At 37.0% G+C, this 20437-nt stretch overlaps 1 protein-coding gene across 1 annotated transcript; it reads right to left on the bottom strand.

Moving 5' to 3' along the window:
- Positions 1-1915: 1915 nt before the first annotated feature.
- Positions 1916-20204, bottom strand: SF3B1 (splicing factor 3b, subunit 1, 155kDa; the record flags this gene model as incomplete). The annotated part of the gene is made up of 25 exons (XM_010014763.1): positions 1916-2552; positions 3514-3730; positions 4141-4413; positions 5277-5408; positions 5836-5956; positions 6072-6183; positions 6278-6460; positions 6699-6920; positions 7315-7440; positions 7588-7734; positions 7823-7968; positions 8249-8519; positions 8644-8730; positions 9162-9341; positions 10731-10832; positions 10923-11120; positions 11783-11904; positions 12300-12512; positions 13294-13528; positions 13672-13839; positions 15045-15124; positions 16962-17076; positions 17743-17844; positions 19192-19358; positions 20180-20204. Coding segments are annotated over 25 exons (3903 nt in total), but the record flags the coding sequence as incomplete, so codon positions are not given.
- Between the last annotated feature and the right edge of the window lie 233 nt (positions 20205-20437).

Genomic DNA, 20437 nt, shown 5'->3' with positions numbered 1-20437 from the left:
TAATTTAAATTAATTTACCCATGGAATTTAAATAGCAGTGACCCAATCTTTCTATTCATTTACACACTTAGACCTTTGTTGTCCAGAATCAGAAAACTGCAGATGAGCACCAGCCATAACCTCAGAGTAAAGCTTCCCCATTCATTAATGATTTCAATTGTACAGGAAAAAACATGTTGTCTATAGATGGAAGGATGTCATACTAGTCTATCTAGATAGTTACTTCACTTCCTTGCCCAAAAACTTTTTGCCCCGGGCAGAACAAAAATGGGAGTTGGTATTCTTACACTGATTGTCCCCTTTAATCTACCCATGCCAAATGAAACTTGGTATGGTTGCTAAACAACACAGGCAAGTTCTTTAAGAGCTGCTGTAGGCTCTAGAGAGTCACATCAAGCAGTCAATGACCCAGACAAGGCCTTTTTAGGCAAGAGTTCTGCAGATCCACAAATCTCAGGAAAAAAAGGCAGCTTATTGCTGACACTGCATACGAGGAATTGTACTTCAGTACTGCTGTTTTGAACCCAACTGCATACCAGATACTTGGGATAGCAAAAAACCAAAGATGAACATGACAGTTCTATGTATGATTCCATTTCAAATGTATCTCCTTCCCTTTCCCCTTCTCATGAAAGGAGAAAAATGGTTTGTATCTTCCTCAAAAGGACTTATGAAAATACTTTTGAGAATTAAAGTGATGAGCTTGAAAGATGCAAAACTGAGCACAAGCTGGAATTGCTCTCCTCCACCTTACTTGTAAATTTTTATACTTTGACTTGCTTATTAAATAATGATTTTGCTAAAATGCAACTACAATTCATGAGCCATCATCTATTCCTACCTGTTTCACAGCTCTCTTTAGGTTAATCTCTCAAAACTGGATTTTTCTCAGCCCTCTGCCCTCTCTATTGGCACTTTCTTGGTCCTAACTTGCGGGACTACTGAAGAAATGAAGATGGCAGGCTATCTGTAATACAAACAAATATTGTTAAATGAGAAAGCACTACAAATAGACCAGAACGTGTGTGTTACTCTCCAAGGGAACAGGTTCAGCAATAAAGGCTTCAAGAAGTTCCAGATGTTTTCACCTAACACATCTTAGAATAAAGCACACTGCTGGAAAAAGCCACTTTCTGTATTTCCTTACAAATTAGCACCTTCATAAACAAAAGGGTCCTAAGTTGTTGTGCCACCCCAAGTCCCTAACAAAAACTTAGGCCTTGAAAGGTAGGGTGGAATTTTCTTACATGCGGAACAGCTAAAGAATCTCATGTTTATGTAAAACAGCAGAGAGAAGTCTGCTAACAACACTGCATTGAACTTGGCAAGACGGAACTTAATCTCTCAGCTTGAATCAAGGACTCTCAGAACAACATGCCTGACAGCCAACTGTTACCTGTTGTTATCTTATGATAACGTACACTACTACCAGGTTTATTTAACCTGCTGGTTTATGTGGTTTACTCTCAGGTAGCAAGACCTTTTCAAGTACACACACAGAAGATATAAAGCAAATGAGGAAATAAAACACTTATCTCAAGCTGAAGCATTTCCTATGTCAAGCACACACTTAGAAATTGCTTCATCTCAGTGCTGGAGACATCAGTTTCCTAGCTTTTTACAGGAATTATAGCACAGCCTGTAAGTACTACTCTTCTTTTTACAAAGCCATACATGCTAAAAGACGTGCTGAACATGATCAACGTGCATAACTTGCACAACTGTGATTTACAATAGACTGCTTAACTCCTGAAAATTTAACAAGCTAATCCAGCCTCACAACTAGAGTACTGCGGATGAAACAGTAACAACAAGCAATTAAACACTACCTTTTCCATGGAAATAAACTACCACTACTACAACCATCAGCCAGACTACAACTACATTATTGCATGACAAAGATACACACGTTAACTACAGTTTGTATGTTTTTCTTATTTATTCAAAAGCTAGAGGATGACAAAAAGGGTTAAAATGTTTGATGCCACCTATTTATTACATGAACAAATACTTAACTCCAAAGGGACTCGTTTTACAAGCCCCTCTGTCCAAAAACCACACACAAATTATTTTTTATACACAAATGTTTATTTCTCAAATAAACTTCCCCTTTAAACACAAGGAATGAAATCTAAATCTTCATAAAGATGAATCCAAAATGAAATCCCTCCAGTACGTCGTAATCACTTGGTTTTTTCTTGGTCACTACTGGCTTTAACTGTTTAACATCAAAAAACAAGGACATATTTAAAAAATCATGCTACTGGAACCCTAGCTCTGCCTCTGACCAGCTCTAGACTGATCTCCAATACTTTAAAATATTACATCATCAAATCTGAAGCGTTTAATTGAAGAACAGCTGTGCATTAAACACAAACAACTGAACAAGAAGATTATAAGATGTAATCAAGTTCGTAACGAATATAGGTGTTCTTTTCATCATTATAGATTCGTGGATAATGTGCTATCAGAGCATCCTGTGATCCTATGTAGATCGAATTATAGATCTTCCAATAAACGTCTCTGACTTTCCTGGCAGGGTGAAACAAACCCTACAAAACAGAACACAACAAAATTCATTTAAATCTTAAGGTCTAAATTCTTTTACTGAATTTTATCATGATTTGCACAATAAGCATTTAAAAAAGCCATTATAACCACTTATAACAAAGAAGCTACCCTAAATGTATCACTCACAATTTCTGTGACTATCTAAACTAGCAAGTAGTGACAAAGAATTATTCAGAGGCACATTTTCTTACCTCTTTTTCTGCAGGGGGAAATTCCACTGAATATATGTCTAGGTTTGTATCCTTCTTTTAAGATAAAAATTAAAACCTACTGCAGTATATTTCATACTGAATCTTATCACTGGCTTTGCCAATTGTGATTTGTGTAGAAAGCTACATAGGAATACATGAAATAAACTATTATTAAATCTAAAAAAATGAGCACCATGCGAAAGCTCTAGAAAAAACAGTTCTCTATAGTAAGAACATACAAGTAGTATTTGCAAAACCAATACACTGTGGAAGACTTCCTTCACCTTCCTGCTGTTTTTCTTGGCTAACGATGAATAATGCTGATTTAATATTAAGCCTGTCCTCTCATTTATTTACCTCACTTGTTACTTGTTCTCATAACCCCTTGCACTATTTATTTCTTCCCCAGTCACTAATTAGTGTCCTCAAAATTAGTGAGACACTTCCATCTTACAGGTCAGGCAGAAGCTATTTTAGCCAATTTGTATTATAAGTTGTTAACCTGCTACTTCTCTGCAAATTCCTCGATGTAATCGGCTATCTTGCTATGCCAAAATCTCTGTGTATTGCCTATTTCAATTGCTGAAGTCTTTCGTACAGAATGCCAAGTTTAAACAATACTTTAAAAATATGAAAAGCCACACTGTCTTCCCTTGCTGGAAATCACCTTCAGCTGACCTTTTTGTCTCCTGGAAAGAAGTCCTGCCTGATAATTGCTGTCTCTGCTATCCCAGCACACACAAGGACATACCTGTAAACAATACTGCAACATTCTGCAGGGACCAATAGCAACCCTGAGGCCCTCCAGAGCCCCCATAACTGCCTGAATGACGTGAGGAGAGGTTTCAAATACGTTAGGCCATACGTAGTTTAACAAATGATTAAGAGAATCTTCACAGCCGAACCCATAAACACCAAGAGACATATGTTGCACCACAGCACTGGCGGTCTGTCTGTGTACAAGATCCCTGCAAAGAGAACAATGGTCTGTTAAGCAACATGACTGGACAAGCATAGTATTTTTCTTCAATAACACTTGAAAGCACTAATACGCACTTTTAACCAGCAAGAGGCTGAGTAACAAATCAGTAAACTAAAAAAAGATGGAGTTTCCTAATAAACTACTGTGCTCAAAAGCACTAACAACAGAAATTATCAAAAGCAGTTTGGATGTAAGAAGTTTTGACTCACTTAAGATGCTTCTATCATTTTAATCTTCAAAAGTATTACCAAAATAGGAATATATACAAATTATGCTGGTCACTTAAGATCTCTATCAAACAAGGATAACAGGCCTATTTGCTGCCATTAAGACCCAGCTATATACTTCAACTACATGACTACAGCTAACTGTACCATAGATAAAAAGTGCACTCACCTGTCCATTAAAGCATCTTCAAGCAATGGTGTAACAGCATAAATGTAATCTTTTCCCATCTCTCCAATGTATTCAAACAGGAAGGAAAGAGATTTTAATACACCATTCTGGACATTCAGTTCTGGAACTCTGTACTCATTCATGAGTGCGGGTAGCACTGTGAAAGGTGAGCATGTTTCAGCTACAATAGCAATTGCTACTGTAGTACATACTCTGTTCTGCCTTTCCTGGACTTTCAAGTTATTTAGCAGTGTAGCCAATACATCGTGAGGTCTGGAAGAGATAATATGCACATTCAGTGAGAATCTGGATAACGTCAGTTGAGCATCAAACAGCAAGTGGCAGAAAAGCACAGATTAGCCCTTAAAAAAGGTTTATGTAAGTGGGAAACAACACAAACCATAAAACTGTAAAACAGCTTTTGCAACTGCATGATGTTATTTTTATAATCAATATTTTTTACTTTCTCTACACTTAGCTTTTTTCCTGCCTTCTGTTCTGCTTCTTTTAAACTCTGGAGGATAGCAGTAGCCTCCCCTTTATCACTCTGATCCCACAGATAATTACACACTTCTCTAAAATCATAAACACAGACAGAGACAGGCATGTCCTGTATAGGTAAGTGTAGTTACAGCATCCCTTGGTTGCTTGCTGCATCTGCATTAAGTCAGTAATTGGTCACTTAATTAAGAATACACATAAAGATGAAAACTGTGTTTCATTCTACAATTTGGTAACTTGCAGTATCACCTTAGTGGCAAAAAATCCTTTGCAGATCAATAAAAGTATTGATTTAGGGAAGAGAAGAGAGATTGAGTATTTAAGGCAGAGTTTATGGAAGAACACAAAGGGTCTGAATGCATACCACAGTATCAAAAATTTATGAGACAAACAGCTGTTCCTACCAAATTAGTCTCTAACCCTGCTAGCCTACAAATTTAGATCGAAAGTGCAGCACCCTATGTTAACAAAGAATAGGTGACTGTATTCTCCTTCTACAAAACAAGTAAAATCAAGTCTACACATTTAGCACACTAAATATAGAGAAGTTCAAATATTTTCTCACTAGAAAAATCACAATCAATACTGTGTTAGGTAAGTATGTGTACAAGAGGATGAGCATTAAGCTAACTTACCCAATAGCTTTTGCAATATAACCAAAAGTGTTCACTGTGGCTCTTCGAATAGCTTTCTTGTGAGCTTTTAATAATTCAAGCAGTTCAAAGCAGATCCTCATCCATTCTCTTGCAGAAACATACTCTGCACCTCTGAAAGAGAATAAAGAGAGTTATCTTTTCAGTGACATCAGAAGTTTTTAAATAAAACCACATAAATTGCAGCACCTATTTATTTGCTATCAACAGAGGTATACTACTAAAACAATTTCCATATTTAGGTACCAGATAACATTAGACCTCCACTGGTTAACTGTGTACTCAAAATTTATTGTATTGTATGCATTTTAAGTTTGCATAAAGGGACAACATACTTCTTACAAAGTGTCTGCAAAATAACATAATTACAGTATGTTCTACAGACTGTCTGTGAAGTATTTAATCTGAAGTTTTATACCTAAGAAATACCAAGAGATATGACAATAAATACCCAGATACCAAACCTGATACTCAACTTCAGCTTTTGCTACCAATAACTGCCCACACAGAGGGTCAAATATTTTATCACCAGTCAGCTTACCTGTCTGCAATACGCCCAACAAGATCAATACAGTTTTCCTGTACTTTCTCATGTCTGTTCTTCAAAATAGGTGTAAGCCGTGGCAGCAGATCTTTGATTGGTGGTGTCATCTTGTGCATACCTATTGAATCCAAAAAGGCATATTTAGTTCTATAATGCCCTTTGATTTTGCTCTTGAAAGCATTATAATTACTGCTTGTAGTGTTAACAGGCGCGTTATCACTACACAAACCTACCTATAACATTCACAATAGCTTTAAGTGCTCCGAGTATGCTGCCCAATACTTCAGGATATTCCTCACCCAGGTACTCATACAACACAACACCCAAGTGTCCCATCAGTTTTTCCTACAACCAATTAAAAAGAGTCAGAAGTTAGGGTTTTTTCCCCTCTCATTACTACAACATATTACAGCAAATTTGGTAGAAGTCAATACAATACCTCTTGACAGGTCTTCATGACAACTGCAGTACGAGAGATCAGGTCAGCAGCCTGCTGCCGAACTTTAGCTGACTTGTTGTTCAGACGCCACAAAACTGTACCACAGATTTGTGGCAAATAGGGTTTCACTCTTTTGCCTAGAGCATTAACCACTGTGCCAAAGCCATTCAGCATCACAGAATCCTGAGTGTAAAAACAACAAAGGAAACATCAGACTAATGGCAACACTGCATTTTAATTAAACAATATAATCTAAAATTGCTGTTACAATTATGACATTCCAGAGCTTGTTTCTGGATTTCGTTGATTAGAGCACTGACATCTAAAAAAGGAGTCTAAAAGTCTAATTTAGAAGCACACAGTTTTGTACAACAGTGAGCTAGCTTACAAGTAAAGTGGTAGCAAATACCCTTGGTCATACCTCTGTGGTCTGTTCCTGAAAGGCGTACAAGATACCATCAATAAGTTGTTCTTCCAGCTTGTGATCAATGTCTGCTGCCCCCAGATTTCCCATGATCTTCTCAATTGTTTCCATGACCATTTTTCTGTACTGCTCAGCCTCATCTTTCAGATCATCCACAATTCTGGAAATAATTTCTGCTGCTCCAACTTTATTTGCCAGCTCCACAGTTGTATCAACCAACTGAAATACACCGATGTTAAGTGAGCAAACATTGTTAAAAATCTACTTTCTACATCTTGAAAATAGATTTCCCTAATCCAAATAGGAGAAACAGCATCATGCATACTAAACCAACTAGGAACAACTGTTTTTAAACCATCCAATGTTTTAAACACGAATGGGGTGAACTACCCCACCTTACAACTGATGTAGACTTGTATTCACAGATGTAAAATGTCTTGATAGCCTCCTAAGAACATGCAAATCTTCTAGTTATGCAACTTCTAAATCACTAGTCAAAGAAAATTCAGTTTGAGGACAAGAAGACTAAATTAAGCATCTAGTCTGAATAAACATTCTTGTGTGAATTTTGTTCTGATGAAAACAGTTTTCCAACTAAAGAAAAACAAAATACCTGTCTGTAATTCCTTCTGTCCAATGCCATTCTGTGCTGCCAGAAGTGTTTGAAAAAAGGTGGCAAGATTTCTGTTTTAATGTAGTTTGCTTCAACACCATCTGTACCACAACACTGCTTTACCACCTGACAGGAAATAAAAACCCAACAATTTTAATTATATGTAGGGTTTGGGGTTTTGGGATGGGGTGTCTTTTTGTCTTGGTTTGGGTTTTGTCAGTTAAGAAAAATGTACATATTTAATATTAATGTTAAACAATCATTCTCACATACCTTCAACACAATCTTTTTCATCTCTTCATCAGGAGACTGGAACTCTCTGATAAGGATTAGCATGACTTCTCTGGTATAATAGTTTGCATACTCTGCATCCATGAGTGGAATCAGATAACCAATAGCCTTCAGAAAGGCAGCCAAACCCTATTTAAATGCAGAAATACGTCTCTAATGAGTTACAGAAGATACACATCCATTTCAGTTCAAACTAAAGAAAGTACTTCAGATATACCTTTCCTCTGTGTTGACGTATACCCTTCCATAAAGGCTTCAGAACAGAATCAAATGACTCAATACCATAGGGAGTAGCTGCCTCAGCCAAAGCAGCAATAGCCAAAGCACTGATGGTGCGGACTTTCTGCTGCTCATCCACCAGACCTGCAAAAGAACAGTGTTCAGTACCACTTCTTGTGACTTAAGCACCAAACAGCAAAAATAGAGAGGAAGTATAAAAAGGATTAACTTACTTTCAGGAAAAACAAACCTATTCCTCTTTCAGAGCCAGACAAACTGTTTTTCAGTGTCAAAAGAACACATAATAAAAGGACCTTACTATCATTAGTAAATCAGCCTCACTGTTGTATGGAAGATTTTCCAAATACAGAGTGAATAAAAAAAAAAACCAAACAAAATCTTTGCCTGGGAAAGCAGAACTTACCATGCTCAATAATTTCAACCAAGCTCCTGAGATGAGGCAAGATAGCACAACCCATAAGAATAGCAATCTGCTGCACAATCTTGATGCCGGTATGCCTAGCCTGCCAGGATTTCTTGCTTTTACAGACAGCTTTCAAGAATGGCAACAGAGAAGGAATGCCCAAAGCAGAGGCAACAACAGCAAAGGCTCGGGCTGTTGTATTTCTGACATATTCATCCATATTATCAATATCAGGTCGCATTGTGGAGATCATTGTTGCCAAACCAGCAGCCTGAAGGAAAAACACAACATACCAGTTGGATTTATGAACAACACAGTTAATTCTTCTGCTGTGCCTATAAACAAGCAGCTGTATGTAAGATAACGTGGTGCCTTAACAAAGGATGAAACTTTACCTTAGCCAAGTTTGAAATAATTTCTCTGCCTTCCACTCTAGCATAGTAGTCTTCATCAATCAGCAGTGGTTCAATGACAACAAGGATCTGAAAAAGACGAACAAATTAGTATTTCCTTTCATTAACACTTTAAGCAGTATTTCTAGGCCCTACAAGATTCCATGAAACAGGATCCAAGCTTAAAGCTTTATGATGGTCCCAAAAACCTTAAATCTATTATGCTCTTTTTAGAGCTTTGTCTTTAAAGGACCCAGCCCAGAGATACTACCTAGATCAGGTAAGATCCCCTTTCCACCCCAAGTGTGGATGTATCATTCTTACATCACGTCTTAATACTACAAAGCCCGTATTTCCATCACAGTACAAGAACTTAAATTTGTCTTAAGAAGAATTATGAAAGGAAATGATGTTAAAAAAACGTGCCACCCTCCTCTCCTGATATGCAAATAAAATACACACTTCTCCCAGCACCGATCAGAAAGAGCAAATCAAAGTTGAAGCAATAATCTGCAAAATACCTTGTGTACATATGGTCGGACCAAGTCGTCCAGTTTGTAAAGAATTCTGTCGATGACTTTGACAAGCAAGTGACGTTCCTGATCTTCAAGAGTTGGGGACATCAGCAGAGGCAGAATCTGATTAAACAGCGGCCCTGCTCCGAACTCCCGCGCTTTATCAGTAATTTGTCGCAACGCAGCCTAACCAAAACCAAAGAGCCCATCAGTTAAACTAAGGAACAACACTGAACAATTACAAAACACGTAGATATTAACCAAGTTAAACTGTAACCAAAGGCTTCAACATATCTGTTCCTACCACTGCAGAACTCCAATCAATTTTTTGCTCATCTGTTAAAAAATGAATGTGTGGAGAGATACACCCTGATGTTAGTTCCCAGACGTTCAATTTTCAAGAAAAGCATGCTCCTGGTCGAACATTTAAGAATGGTTCAATCCGAAAAGCAGCTTAAACAGCACTTACATCTGGGCAGCTTGGTGTAGAGAGAACTGTGCAGAAAAGACTCGAATGTATTGCATGATGTGTAAGGTGGAAACTTAACTAAAAGCTACCTTGCTAATTTGAGTCTAAGAAACAAAATGCCGAAAATTACAAAGCCATGTAAGCATGAGCAACATAAATCTAGTTTCTCATAGTTGTAAAAAGAAGAGAAATAATTATATAAGCCATATACTATTTAGTGACTGAAATTACTGTACAAAGAGCAGCCCCACTAAATTACATTGAAAAACAAAAAGCCACAGAGACATAGAAGAGGAAGACAGCACTAAACAGATGTGCTGGTTTTGGCTGGGATACAGTTAATTTTCTTCACAGTAGCTGGTATGGGGCTGTATTTTGGATTTGTGCTGAAAACAGAGTTGATAACACAGGGATGTGTTAATTACTGCCGAGTAGTTCTTACACACTCAAGGCCTTTTCTGTTTGTCATCCCACCCCACCAGTGAGTAGGCTTGGGGTGCACAAGGAATTGGGAGGGGACATATCCAGGACAGCTGACCCCCAAAGGGGGGTCAAAAGGGACAATATCCTGACAAAAGGGATGTCCCATACTTTATAGCATCATGCTCAGCATATAAACTAGGGGGAAGCTGGCTGGAGACCACTGCTTAGAGACTGACTGGGCATCAGTGAGTTGGTGGTGAGCAGAACTTGTCTTTCTTGGGTTTTACTTATTTGGTTGGTTTGTTGTTTAGGTTTCATTTATGAGATGCAGGAGCTTGGTTTTGTTGGGGGGTTTTTTGTGTGTGTGTTGGGTTTTTTTCCCTTTTCATTACATTTTTTTCTTATTATTATTTTTTTATTTAAATTATTAAACTGTTTTTATCAAAACCTCACTTGTACCCTTCTGGTTCTCTTTCACCTCACACTGTGGGGGAGTGAGCAAGCAGCTGTGTAGTGCTTAGTTGCCATCTGGGGCTAGCCAGATTAGCTGCCACAACAACAAACACCAAAGTTTAGGAGATTATTTTATAGAGAATCCCATGGACAGCTGGAACTAAACCTGAAAACAAACAGAGATTTTTGAAATCTGAAATGACATAAATGCATCTGACAACTGATCTTACCTTTCTCATGGGAGGTGTGCCATTCTTTATTTTCAGAAGTAATTTCATTATTTTTCTCTCCTTCTGTTCTTCAGGACTCAGAGTTGATTCATCAACATCAACCTACAAATAGTTCCAGACAAATATGAGTATCTGCTACACAATCAAAAGAAATTAGGGAACTTTAATCAGCATGAGTGAAATCTCATTTACCAGCAATTTATCAAAGTACTGGATATCATCTGGTTTCAGGAATGGAAGATTGCCAGATGGCTGGTCATTAACACTCTTCATAGTCCGGTCTTCTGTCTGCATGTGGAATCCAGTCATACCACCCAAAGGTGTTGGAGTTGCTGTAAGCTTCCGAGCTGGGGTGCGAATAGGTACATAACCAGCTGGTGGGGGAAGAACCTACAGAAGAATGAACAAAATTTATCTTATCATAGCAGATATAAAAAGAGGAAGGGAGCAAATACAAAAAATTTCAAAACTTCTATCTTCCATTTTATTTGTTTGGGGGCTTGCGTGAGTGTTATTGCATACATTAGATCCCATGTTCACAGCAATGCAAACATATTCACTGTGACAGTTTATATTCATGTTTATCCTGTACTGACAGTATTTCAGAAGAAAGCTCGCTTCCACTGCTGAAAGTCTGGGCAATAAACTCTGAAGGCCCTTTACGCGGTATTAAAGCAGCACTTCAGTATCTGTATCAGCACAGAGTACTTGCTGATTTAGAATTTGTGACTCTCTTCTGTGTTTTTCTGCATCTCAACTTCATATTTCTCTGTCCATTCAGAGCTCAATTCTGGCCTTGACAAGGCATTCCCAACACTGAGGAGAATAATGACTGGCCTTTGAGAAGACCTTTAGTTCTTCCTCTCTAATAGACCTACAATAAATCAGTAATCAATTCCAATAAAAGCCTACAATCAATAATTAAAGCTTCATGTGAAACATTCTATTTCTGGGACAACTTGTGTTAAAAATAAAATAAAATAAAAATCAGTATCCCTTAGCAGAAAAAGAAACCCATCAGGGTTGGCTGTACATTAATCCAGATTAATTACCTTGTATCCTTCTGGAAACATAGCATCCAATTCTTCGTCAGAAAGTGGTCTGTTTCTCTCATCAATTTCCCTTTCCCAACGCCAAGCCTGCAGCTGTTCAGGAGTCATGCTCATGATATGACCTATATTCAAATAGAAGAAAAAAAATATTTAAAAGCATTAAGAAAACCCAACCCTTTGTATGCAGAAGGAGATCACTTGTTTACTTAACCTTTCAGTGTTCTCTTGAGCCAAAGTTTCCAAAGCACTTGAAATTTGTAGCCAGTAAGATATCAAACTTCTAGAGAGCCTTTTATCAATCTTTTACCAATTGAACTCAACAGACCTATAACCTTAGTCCCAAATCCCCTCCAGAACTGAGTTGCTGTGGGCATTAAGATGGTAAATTGAGCATATAATGACTGCTTTCGTATAGGCAGAACATGTGAGGCAGAAGTCCATTTCAAAATACAAAATAAAGGTAAATACTTCATTTCCGCAAAAGAAAGTAAAGCCTTAGAGAATGGACTGGACTTACCTGGTGTGGGAGTTGCCATGTTCATAGCTGGGGTACCAATGGGTGTTTTGCCAGGCGTAAGAACAGGAGTGCTGCCACCCATCTGGCTAGCAGGTGTTTCATCCCATCGTGACTTCCTTTTACTTGCTCCTGGGGTTGGTGTCTCACCAATGGAATCACCACCTCTATCTGTACGAGGCGTCTCAGCCCATCCACTGCCATGTCCCGGAGTATCTAATGGAAAACAAAACAATTTTAGCAGAAAGCTGAACAACATATACTATAGTATCAATATCCAAACCCATTTTCAATATCTTGTCTACACAAATCAACAAGAACCAAGTAAACAAATACACAAGACAAAAAGTAAAACTTGCCTTGGTGAACATGGAAAAAAATCACAAGTATTGCACTAAAAACACCCAACAGAGAACTTAACTTTCTGAAAAGAGCATATAATCTTCTTACTGAATCTTAGCATAAACAGATAAAATCCTAAAAAATACAAAAGAACTCAGATATTCTAGAAATGGAATAAAATACTCCATGTACTCCCTTGTTAAAAGTCATAAGGGACAAGAGTGTTTCAAGATTCTCTAACACATCAGCCTAATACAAATTAGGCAGATGAGAAAATGCTTCTAAACTTGTTTTAATGCTAACCTCTTCAAAAAACCTTAACAGTTCAGAAATACACACAAACGTACCACAAAAAACCTATTCAATGTAAGCTCCCCTACACATTAAAATCCCAACCTGCAGCATGCATTAGGTATACCACAAAACCATGATTCCATTTTGGAACTGAGGTGCTTTCACAGATGAGAGTTAAGCTGATGGGCACAAGTCAATGCTGCAAACTGGGACAAAAACATCACTTCACATCAACCACTAGATGTCAGAATACAGTTACACTTCTTGCCCGACTTCCGAATCTACTGTTTACTTAAACAAAACATCCTATACAATTAACCATTCCAAAGTTATGACGTGCTTTCCAGTTTGCCACAAATACCTCTTTCTGTTTTAGGTGTTTCATCCCATCGATTTTTACGTGCGCTGGAAGTGGCCCCTCCGTGGCCTGGTGTTGCATGACCAGGTGTGTCCCGACCGGGTGTTGCAGCTCCTGCAGGTGTATGACTGGGAGTGGGATCCCATATTTTTGAGCCTGGGGTGGCACCAGGAGTCTCACTACCCTTTGCACGGCCTGGAGTTTCATCCCATCGCAGAGAAGGTGTATGTCCAGGAGTCTATACAAGACAACCCCACAAGTATTAATCTCTCTCATACTATACAGTAAAAGACTGCTAGTTACTCTTTATCAGTAGAGTAACAAACTTCTGAAACTCAACAGGCATTAATGTCCTGTAGATAAGAGCAATAGGATTATTACCTCTGCTTGATCCCAACTGGATAACTTTTTAGGTGTAGCACCAGGAGTCTGATCAGCTGTCTGATCCCAACGCCGTTTGCGTTTTGAAGGTGGCTGAGATGCAGCTCCATTGACGACTTTAAGCTCTCCAGCTTTAGCTTTTTCAGCTAGTTGTTGCCTAATTTCCCTCTATTCAAGGGCACAAAAAGACAAATGTAAGAAACAGATCTCATAAGAATTGTACCTTTAAAAGAGATTTTTCAGCTGTATCATGTATTTTATGCTACTTTGTGAGGTTTTGCTCAAATAGCATGCAATTAGCTACTGTTTTAATTTCAAGGTCATTCTCTCTTCAAATTCCTCTAATCTGACAAAATAGCTCTGTGTTGGGAGGGGCTGTTTTTAAATCAATTTCTTATAAAAGCCATTATTACAACAAATGCAATCATATGGAGAATTCCGAGTGCTATCAGTTTCTGCCACCTATATGTATGCCTTAAAATCATTCCAGATCTCTTTCCAGCAAGTTCCACTTCAGTAAATTAAAGATTGATGAGTTAGAAAATGTGCTCATGTGACTTATATCTTACAACATTTAAAAGTCCTAAAATTCTTACTTAAAATTGAGATGACATTGTTAAAACAGCAGTAACCCAGACTATTTTTCACTTATCAGTGGATCTGTAAGTGGTTAAGACTGTCAGAATTATGAACTAATTCCTCAATTAAGGTAAATCACATAAGCTAAATCAATGTAAATCTACAGACGTCACTGAACTACAAGATCTTGCTCCACGTAACAATACGGCACTGTAGGTATTACACAAAAAATTTGATTATATTACAAATACCTTCTTATATATCAATTGTAATTACCATGAATAAAGCATGCACTTTTACTACTACTTTTTTTAGTATTTAAAACCAAATGTCGACCTTACACCAGTTTTTAGTACCGCAACATCTGTTTCAAGTGCTTCAACAAAAGCCTTTCAAGATCTTCCCGGATTCCCTTTACAAAGGCCTCAAAACCCCAAACACATCTGACATGGAATATCACCCAATTGCTGTTCATTTTTTGTAAGAAAAGACATAAACAACAGAAAGTCCAAGTACTTAGAAAAAAAAAAAAAAACAACCAAAAACCAAACCAAACCGGATTAAATATATTGAGATAATTTCTCCCTCTGTTGCTTAAGTATTATATAGAACAGATGTTTCATCGTCAGATTCTACTGATTTCCAGCACATGAAGAACAGGATTTTACAAAGAAGAAGACTTCTAAGTCAAGACAAAAAGTCAATAGAATTTCTGTTCCCACTTTCTTAACATGCTTTCAAAGGCTGTAAAACAAAACTAAGTTCAAATGGAAAACCCTCCCCCCTCCACACACCTCTTCCTTTGTTAAATGCTGTTCACGCATAACATCCATGTATGTTCTGGCATTCATTTTAGGATCTGGTGTCTTCCCTCCTGTGGAAGAGAACAGCAACAGGAATGGAGCACAATGAGTAAAAGATAAGCAGAAACTGTTGGCTTTTTCTATTGTCCTGCTCTAATATTATATTATTCCATGATCATTTAATTTTACTTTTTGATTGAAAATTTTTAAAATTACATGTATCTTACGTTTATTCAGTTTGCTGATCAATTTAACCTGTTTGAACACAAACATAACTACTGCAGTTTCAAACAAATATTTTAAAGCCGATATAAATGGTAAAATGACAACACAGTTAAAGAGTCTTCAGAAGTGATGGGTTCCTGGGTTGCTAATCCGGAATACGTACACTTTCGTGCCTTTGTCTCCATCAGCAGTTCTGACTTCAAGCAGCAGAATAGAAGCCTAGAAAATTATCTCTTTACCATTAGTAACACTTTGGAAAGATATTTATATTCAAAACATTACCTTGTGTAAGCTGTTAAATCCTAGTTGTTATCTGACTACAAATAACTATCGCATACCTAAGTAACGTTTAAAATGTTTTAGCATAAAGACCCATTTCTAAGTTTGACAAATCTGGACACATCTCCCAGATCTTCTAGTGTCATATGGTAAAAGGGCTTCATTGAAAAAAAACCAAACACCCAAACAAAACCCAAAACAAAAAACCCATGAAAAACCTGCTGGATGACACTTTCCCCCGCTTCTCTCCTCAAGGGACAATTGTGATTGGGAGCTGACTGCAATACAGTACACATACCACCACAATGATACTCACAGGTAATGGGTTTTGTACACCATATGTTGTTTTATGCTGTGTATCTTGCGTTAAGTAAACTTTTAAATACTTTACAAGAAGCCCAACTTTATAAAAATTAAGACTTGTCAAGAAGAACACTTTTCTTTAAGAAAAATGTGCAGATTTGCTAGACAAGTGGTATAGCATTATGATTTAGGGAAAATAATACACTCTTAAACATTTCTATGCTGAAGATCATTGCCCAATTGGCTGTGTCATTCTGACACTAGCTTTGATAGGACTTTCCTTTGGAATACTTTTTCACCATAATCTACACAGGATGTGTTGAACTGCACCCTTAAGAATGCAGACAGGACTGGCATATAGCAGTACTGCTGTAGGAAAGAAATTAAGGACAGTTAGTATGGGCCTGTGAATTCTGACAACACATGTTTATATCAATTACAATTAAGCAAGTAAAATAATTAATATCCCTATTAATTCATGCAGGCTGAAATTCTCATTTGTAAAACCTGCAAAACAGCTACTGGTTTTAAGCCAACAGGCACCTCATTGCCACACGTGAAACTCAATCACCTGAAGACCCACTAATACCCCTTTTCCTGACTTCCATTCTAAAATTATCAGAATAGACTTGAACTATTAATAGTATCAAAGTCTTATATATGCTTTTGTTTCTTTTAGTTATACCACCTAAGTTTACATAGGATGGTAAGAATTAGGTGCTCTATTTTGAGAACTAGCATTTCAAAAGCAGTAACCCTGTAAATCTCTGAATTGGAATGAAAACTTTCAAGGTACTGAAAGAATATGAGCACTCAATACACAAGTTGTTCAAAGTATAACGCACAACCCAAAACAAAATGAAAAGAGAAACCTTTAACCCTTTGTGTTTCTATGGCAATGGCTCATTATTTTCTTGTCCTTCTACCTGGAAAGAAAACTCGTATTATAAAGATGAAGAATATGGCATCTAGGTTTTCAACCAAATCTCTATGAAAAGGGGATGTTTAAAACATAACTAAGTTTACAGGCATGCCAACAGAAATCAAAGGGCTAAAGACAACAAATTCCATAAAGGGTATAGAAAAGTCAAAATAAATTACCATCTGCAAAAGGATCAAGACGCTCAGGAGAAATTATCATCATCCGCCTGTGCTTTTTGTACTCATCTTCCCGATCTGCAATCTTTTGAGGACGGTGCTCTGCAAAAGGATCATACTGAAAGCCAAAAAAAGCTTGTCAGTCACGTATGTATGAAGAACAACACGAAAAGCATCTGGTGACCTGTATTCATGTTCAGTAAACAGGCCCACTTTATTTGTAATCTCAACTATGCAGAACTGTCAGAACAGTGTGCTAATAAAAATTTTACTTCCGCACCTGGAATTTTTTCAAGACAGGATTTCTAATGAAATCATTTCTGTTTGCTATTTTAACACATTTATTCACTTGTTACAAAAGCACTGCATACTGTCAACCTTTCCCTCTCTTTCTGCAGCAGAGCTTAAAGCTACTTCATATGCTTTTAAATGTCACAGAAAAATACTCCAGGAATAGAAAACCTAAGTGATTACATTTTCTTTACAAAAATAGAAGTATAAAAGACATTAAGTTTTCAAGTTATTTTCATTTTTTAAATATCTGAGCTATCAAAAATAGTTTCGTGTATGTGCCCACATTGTCTTTACATGCAGAACTGCTAATTTTTATCACCCTGTGGAATTCTAAACTAAAGCAGTAACAAGCTTACAGCAGAATTCAAATACCAAAGACCTTTACATAAATATTGTTTTTCCAGAAGATGAGACCTGGTCTCAAAAAACTAACACTGTTTTCCCATAATAGCTACAACAGTATTTTATTGTGCCTTCCATCAAGATGTACCTGTTCAGTAGACTGTGGTATGTCATTGAGCAATGCCACCGGAGCATGGTACCCTGGCTTCTTCTGGCCAAGCAAGCTTGTAGAAGGGTAGTCATCATCATCCTGTCAGTAAAAAGACATGGCAAATGTGTCATCTTGATATTATAATCAGATAAAATGTCAAATTAACATCCTGTGGTCACAGAAAATATTCAAATGGACAACTAGAATAGTTAATTCCAAATTTTAGCAAGCTTTTTCATACAGCTTGTTTTATTACTCCCAAACTGCTGAATCAGATAAACCTACCCACATCATTAAAACGAGAACTTTTTCTCTGCAAAGCTCAAGTATTCTGCAATATGCTACATTTAATCAAGTATGCTGTCTACATTAGTTATACAAGAACTCTGCATTTCTTATTAGAACTTTTTATATACTTCCCTAGTTTACATGCCAAAACTGGTGCACAGAAATTTAAATCAGTTTTTCTTGAAAGCCAGCTAGAGAACAAACCTTCAGTGATTAACCCTATAAAAAAAGCTTCAGAAACAGTGAAGAATTCAGAAATACATTCATGTTTATTTAGTTACACCTTCTCAATCACAATGGCAATAACAAGCACTCAGAACGTGTGAGATGCTTTTGTTATTTCCTCATATTAGTAGCTGGCTTCTGTGCAATAATTTACAGCAAGCGAAGCTGCTCTTAAAATCATGACATTGTTTCAGTGAGACCCTGTGATGGAAAGTTTAAATTAACAAATTCTTAGAAGTCTGCAGGTGACCATCCTGGTTTCAGCTGGGACAGAGTTAACTTCTTTGCTGACACACAGTAAGACACTAAGTAAGTATATCCTACATAAATATATCAGCTAGAATTAAACTGAACATAACAATCTTCCTCATAAAAATATAATTCACTCAGTGAAATATGTAGTTACCTGTGTATTTTATGGTTACAACTGCAGTATCTGCTCCTGCAACCGAAAACCTTGCCAAACGTTTAACATCAGAAATTAACATACAGTAATCGTACAAGTAGGATACTTAAGGAGAACATAATACAGTGAAAAAGCCAATTCTAAAAAAATTGCTCTGAAATTCGAAATGAAGTTGAAATACTAACCTTAACACAGTCACTTAAGCTTCCTGGCCCGAATAGCATTAGGCATTTTTTTTTTTTCCCCCACCATCATTTTTCATCTTGGCAGCAACAGTAGAACAAAGCTATTTATTCCAGCCAAGGCTAACTCTGATTAAGCACCAGGCCACAACTTCTCCCCTTCTGCTTGGGCCTACATGACTTTCAAAGCACCATTCATGAAGTACAAGCCATACTTAAGAACTTAGGAGAAATTTGTTCCAGTATGACTTTTACTTCATCAACTGCAATTCAAAATTACTCAGAATTAATTCCAATATACTTAAAAAGAATGTCCTAAACAAAATAATATATAAAATCACTTACATCTTCCAATTCAGTTGCTGCAATAGAAGTGACATATCCAGCAAACCTGCTGTCACTGCCACCATAAATTTCTTGATCGTAATATCCTGTGGAATCAAGGCCTACTCCTTGTGCTTCATCAAGAGCAGGCTTTTTTCCTTGAATTTCTCGAATTTGTGCTTCAATATCTAGGATAAAAACAGAAAAAACAATTAAAAAAGGTCTTTTTATACTTACATATATATAAAATATAATAGTTATGTCACTATGCACAGCAAACTGAGTTTTTCACCCAATTTTAAATATTATCTCTAAATAAACAAACAAGTTTAACATATAAAACTATAAAATCATTACGTTTATAAAAAGCTTTCTCTTAAGTTGTAATATTACATCTAGCACAAACTACTTCAATTATATGGCATAAGGCAAACCATTCAAACCCACTGTTAATGTATCTCATCTTCCAACAGAGATAGCAGAGAAGGTAATTTACACCACAGTAATCACAGAATCATAGAACAGTTTGAGCTGGAAAGGACCTTGAAGATCTAGTTCCAACCCCCATGCCATGGGCAGAGATGCCTCACGCTAGACCATGTCGCCCAAAGCTCTGTCCAGCCTGGCCTTGAACACTGCCAGAAATTGGGCATTTAATATTTCTCAACACCACCCCAACACAATACTTCCTCAACAAATGTAATCCTGTCCTTATAAAAGCCTTTCAAAATGTTATCACCAATTCACAAACCTATTTTGCTGATTTAAACACATCTGTTCAAAAGAGCTATTGCATGAGTAGTCTACCTAAGAACATTCAACAAAACACTGTATTGTGTTACCTAACATTTTGCAAAGATGTATTATCTTAGAACAAATAATAACAATAATAAAACCCCACCTCTAATATGCCACTGGATTAAAAAAAAAAAAAATAATAATAATAGGACAAATGGGAGATGTGACATATTTTTAACGTCAGGATATGTCTCTAATCAACTCTGGTGGCCATCTTTGGTCTTAGAAATTTGGTTCTTTGAGAAACAGTATTAACTTGTTAACGCAGAAAACAAGGAACTATGCTTTAAACCATGCTTTCCTCCCCTGCTGCAATGCAACACAAAAAATAATTATAGTAACCCAACTGTCTTCAACAAATGTAATTGTGATGTAAGTATATTAAGGCACAGCTAACTTCATAAAAATTATTACTGTTTCCATCTGAATTTTATTTGATTCAACAGACATGTAAAGACAATTGCCCACA

Source organism: Nestor notabilis, unplaced genomic scaffold (assembly GCF_000696875.1).
Source record: "Nestor notabilis isolate BGI_N333 unplaced genomic scaffold, ASM69687v1 scaffold14565, whole genome shotgun sequence".
NCBI classification, from domain to species: Eukaryota; Metazoa; Chordata; class Aves; order Psittaciformes; family Psittacidae; genus Nestor; species Nestor notabilis.
The sequence above is the reverse complement of the archived record's forward strand: the minus strand, read 5'-3'. Positions and strand labels throughout refer to the sequence as shown.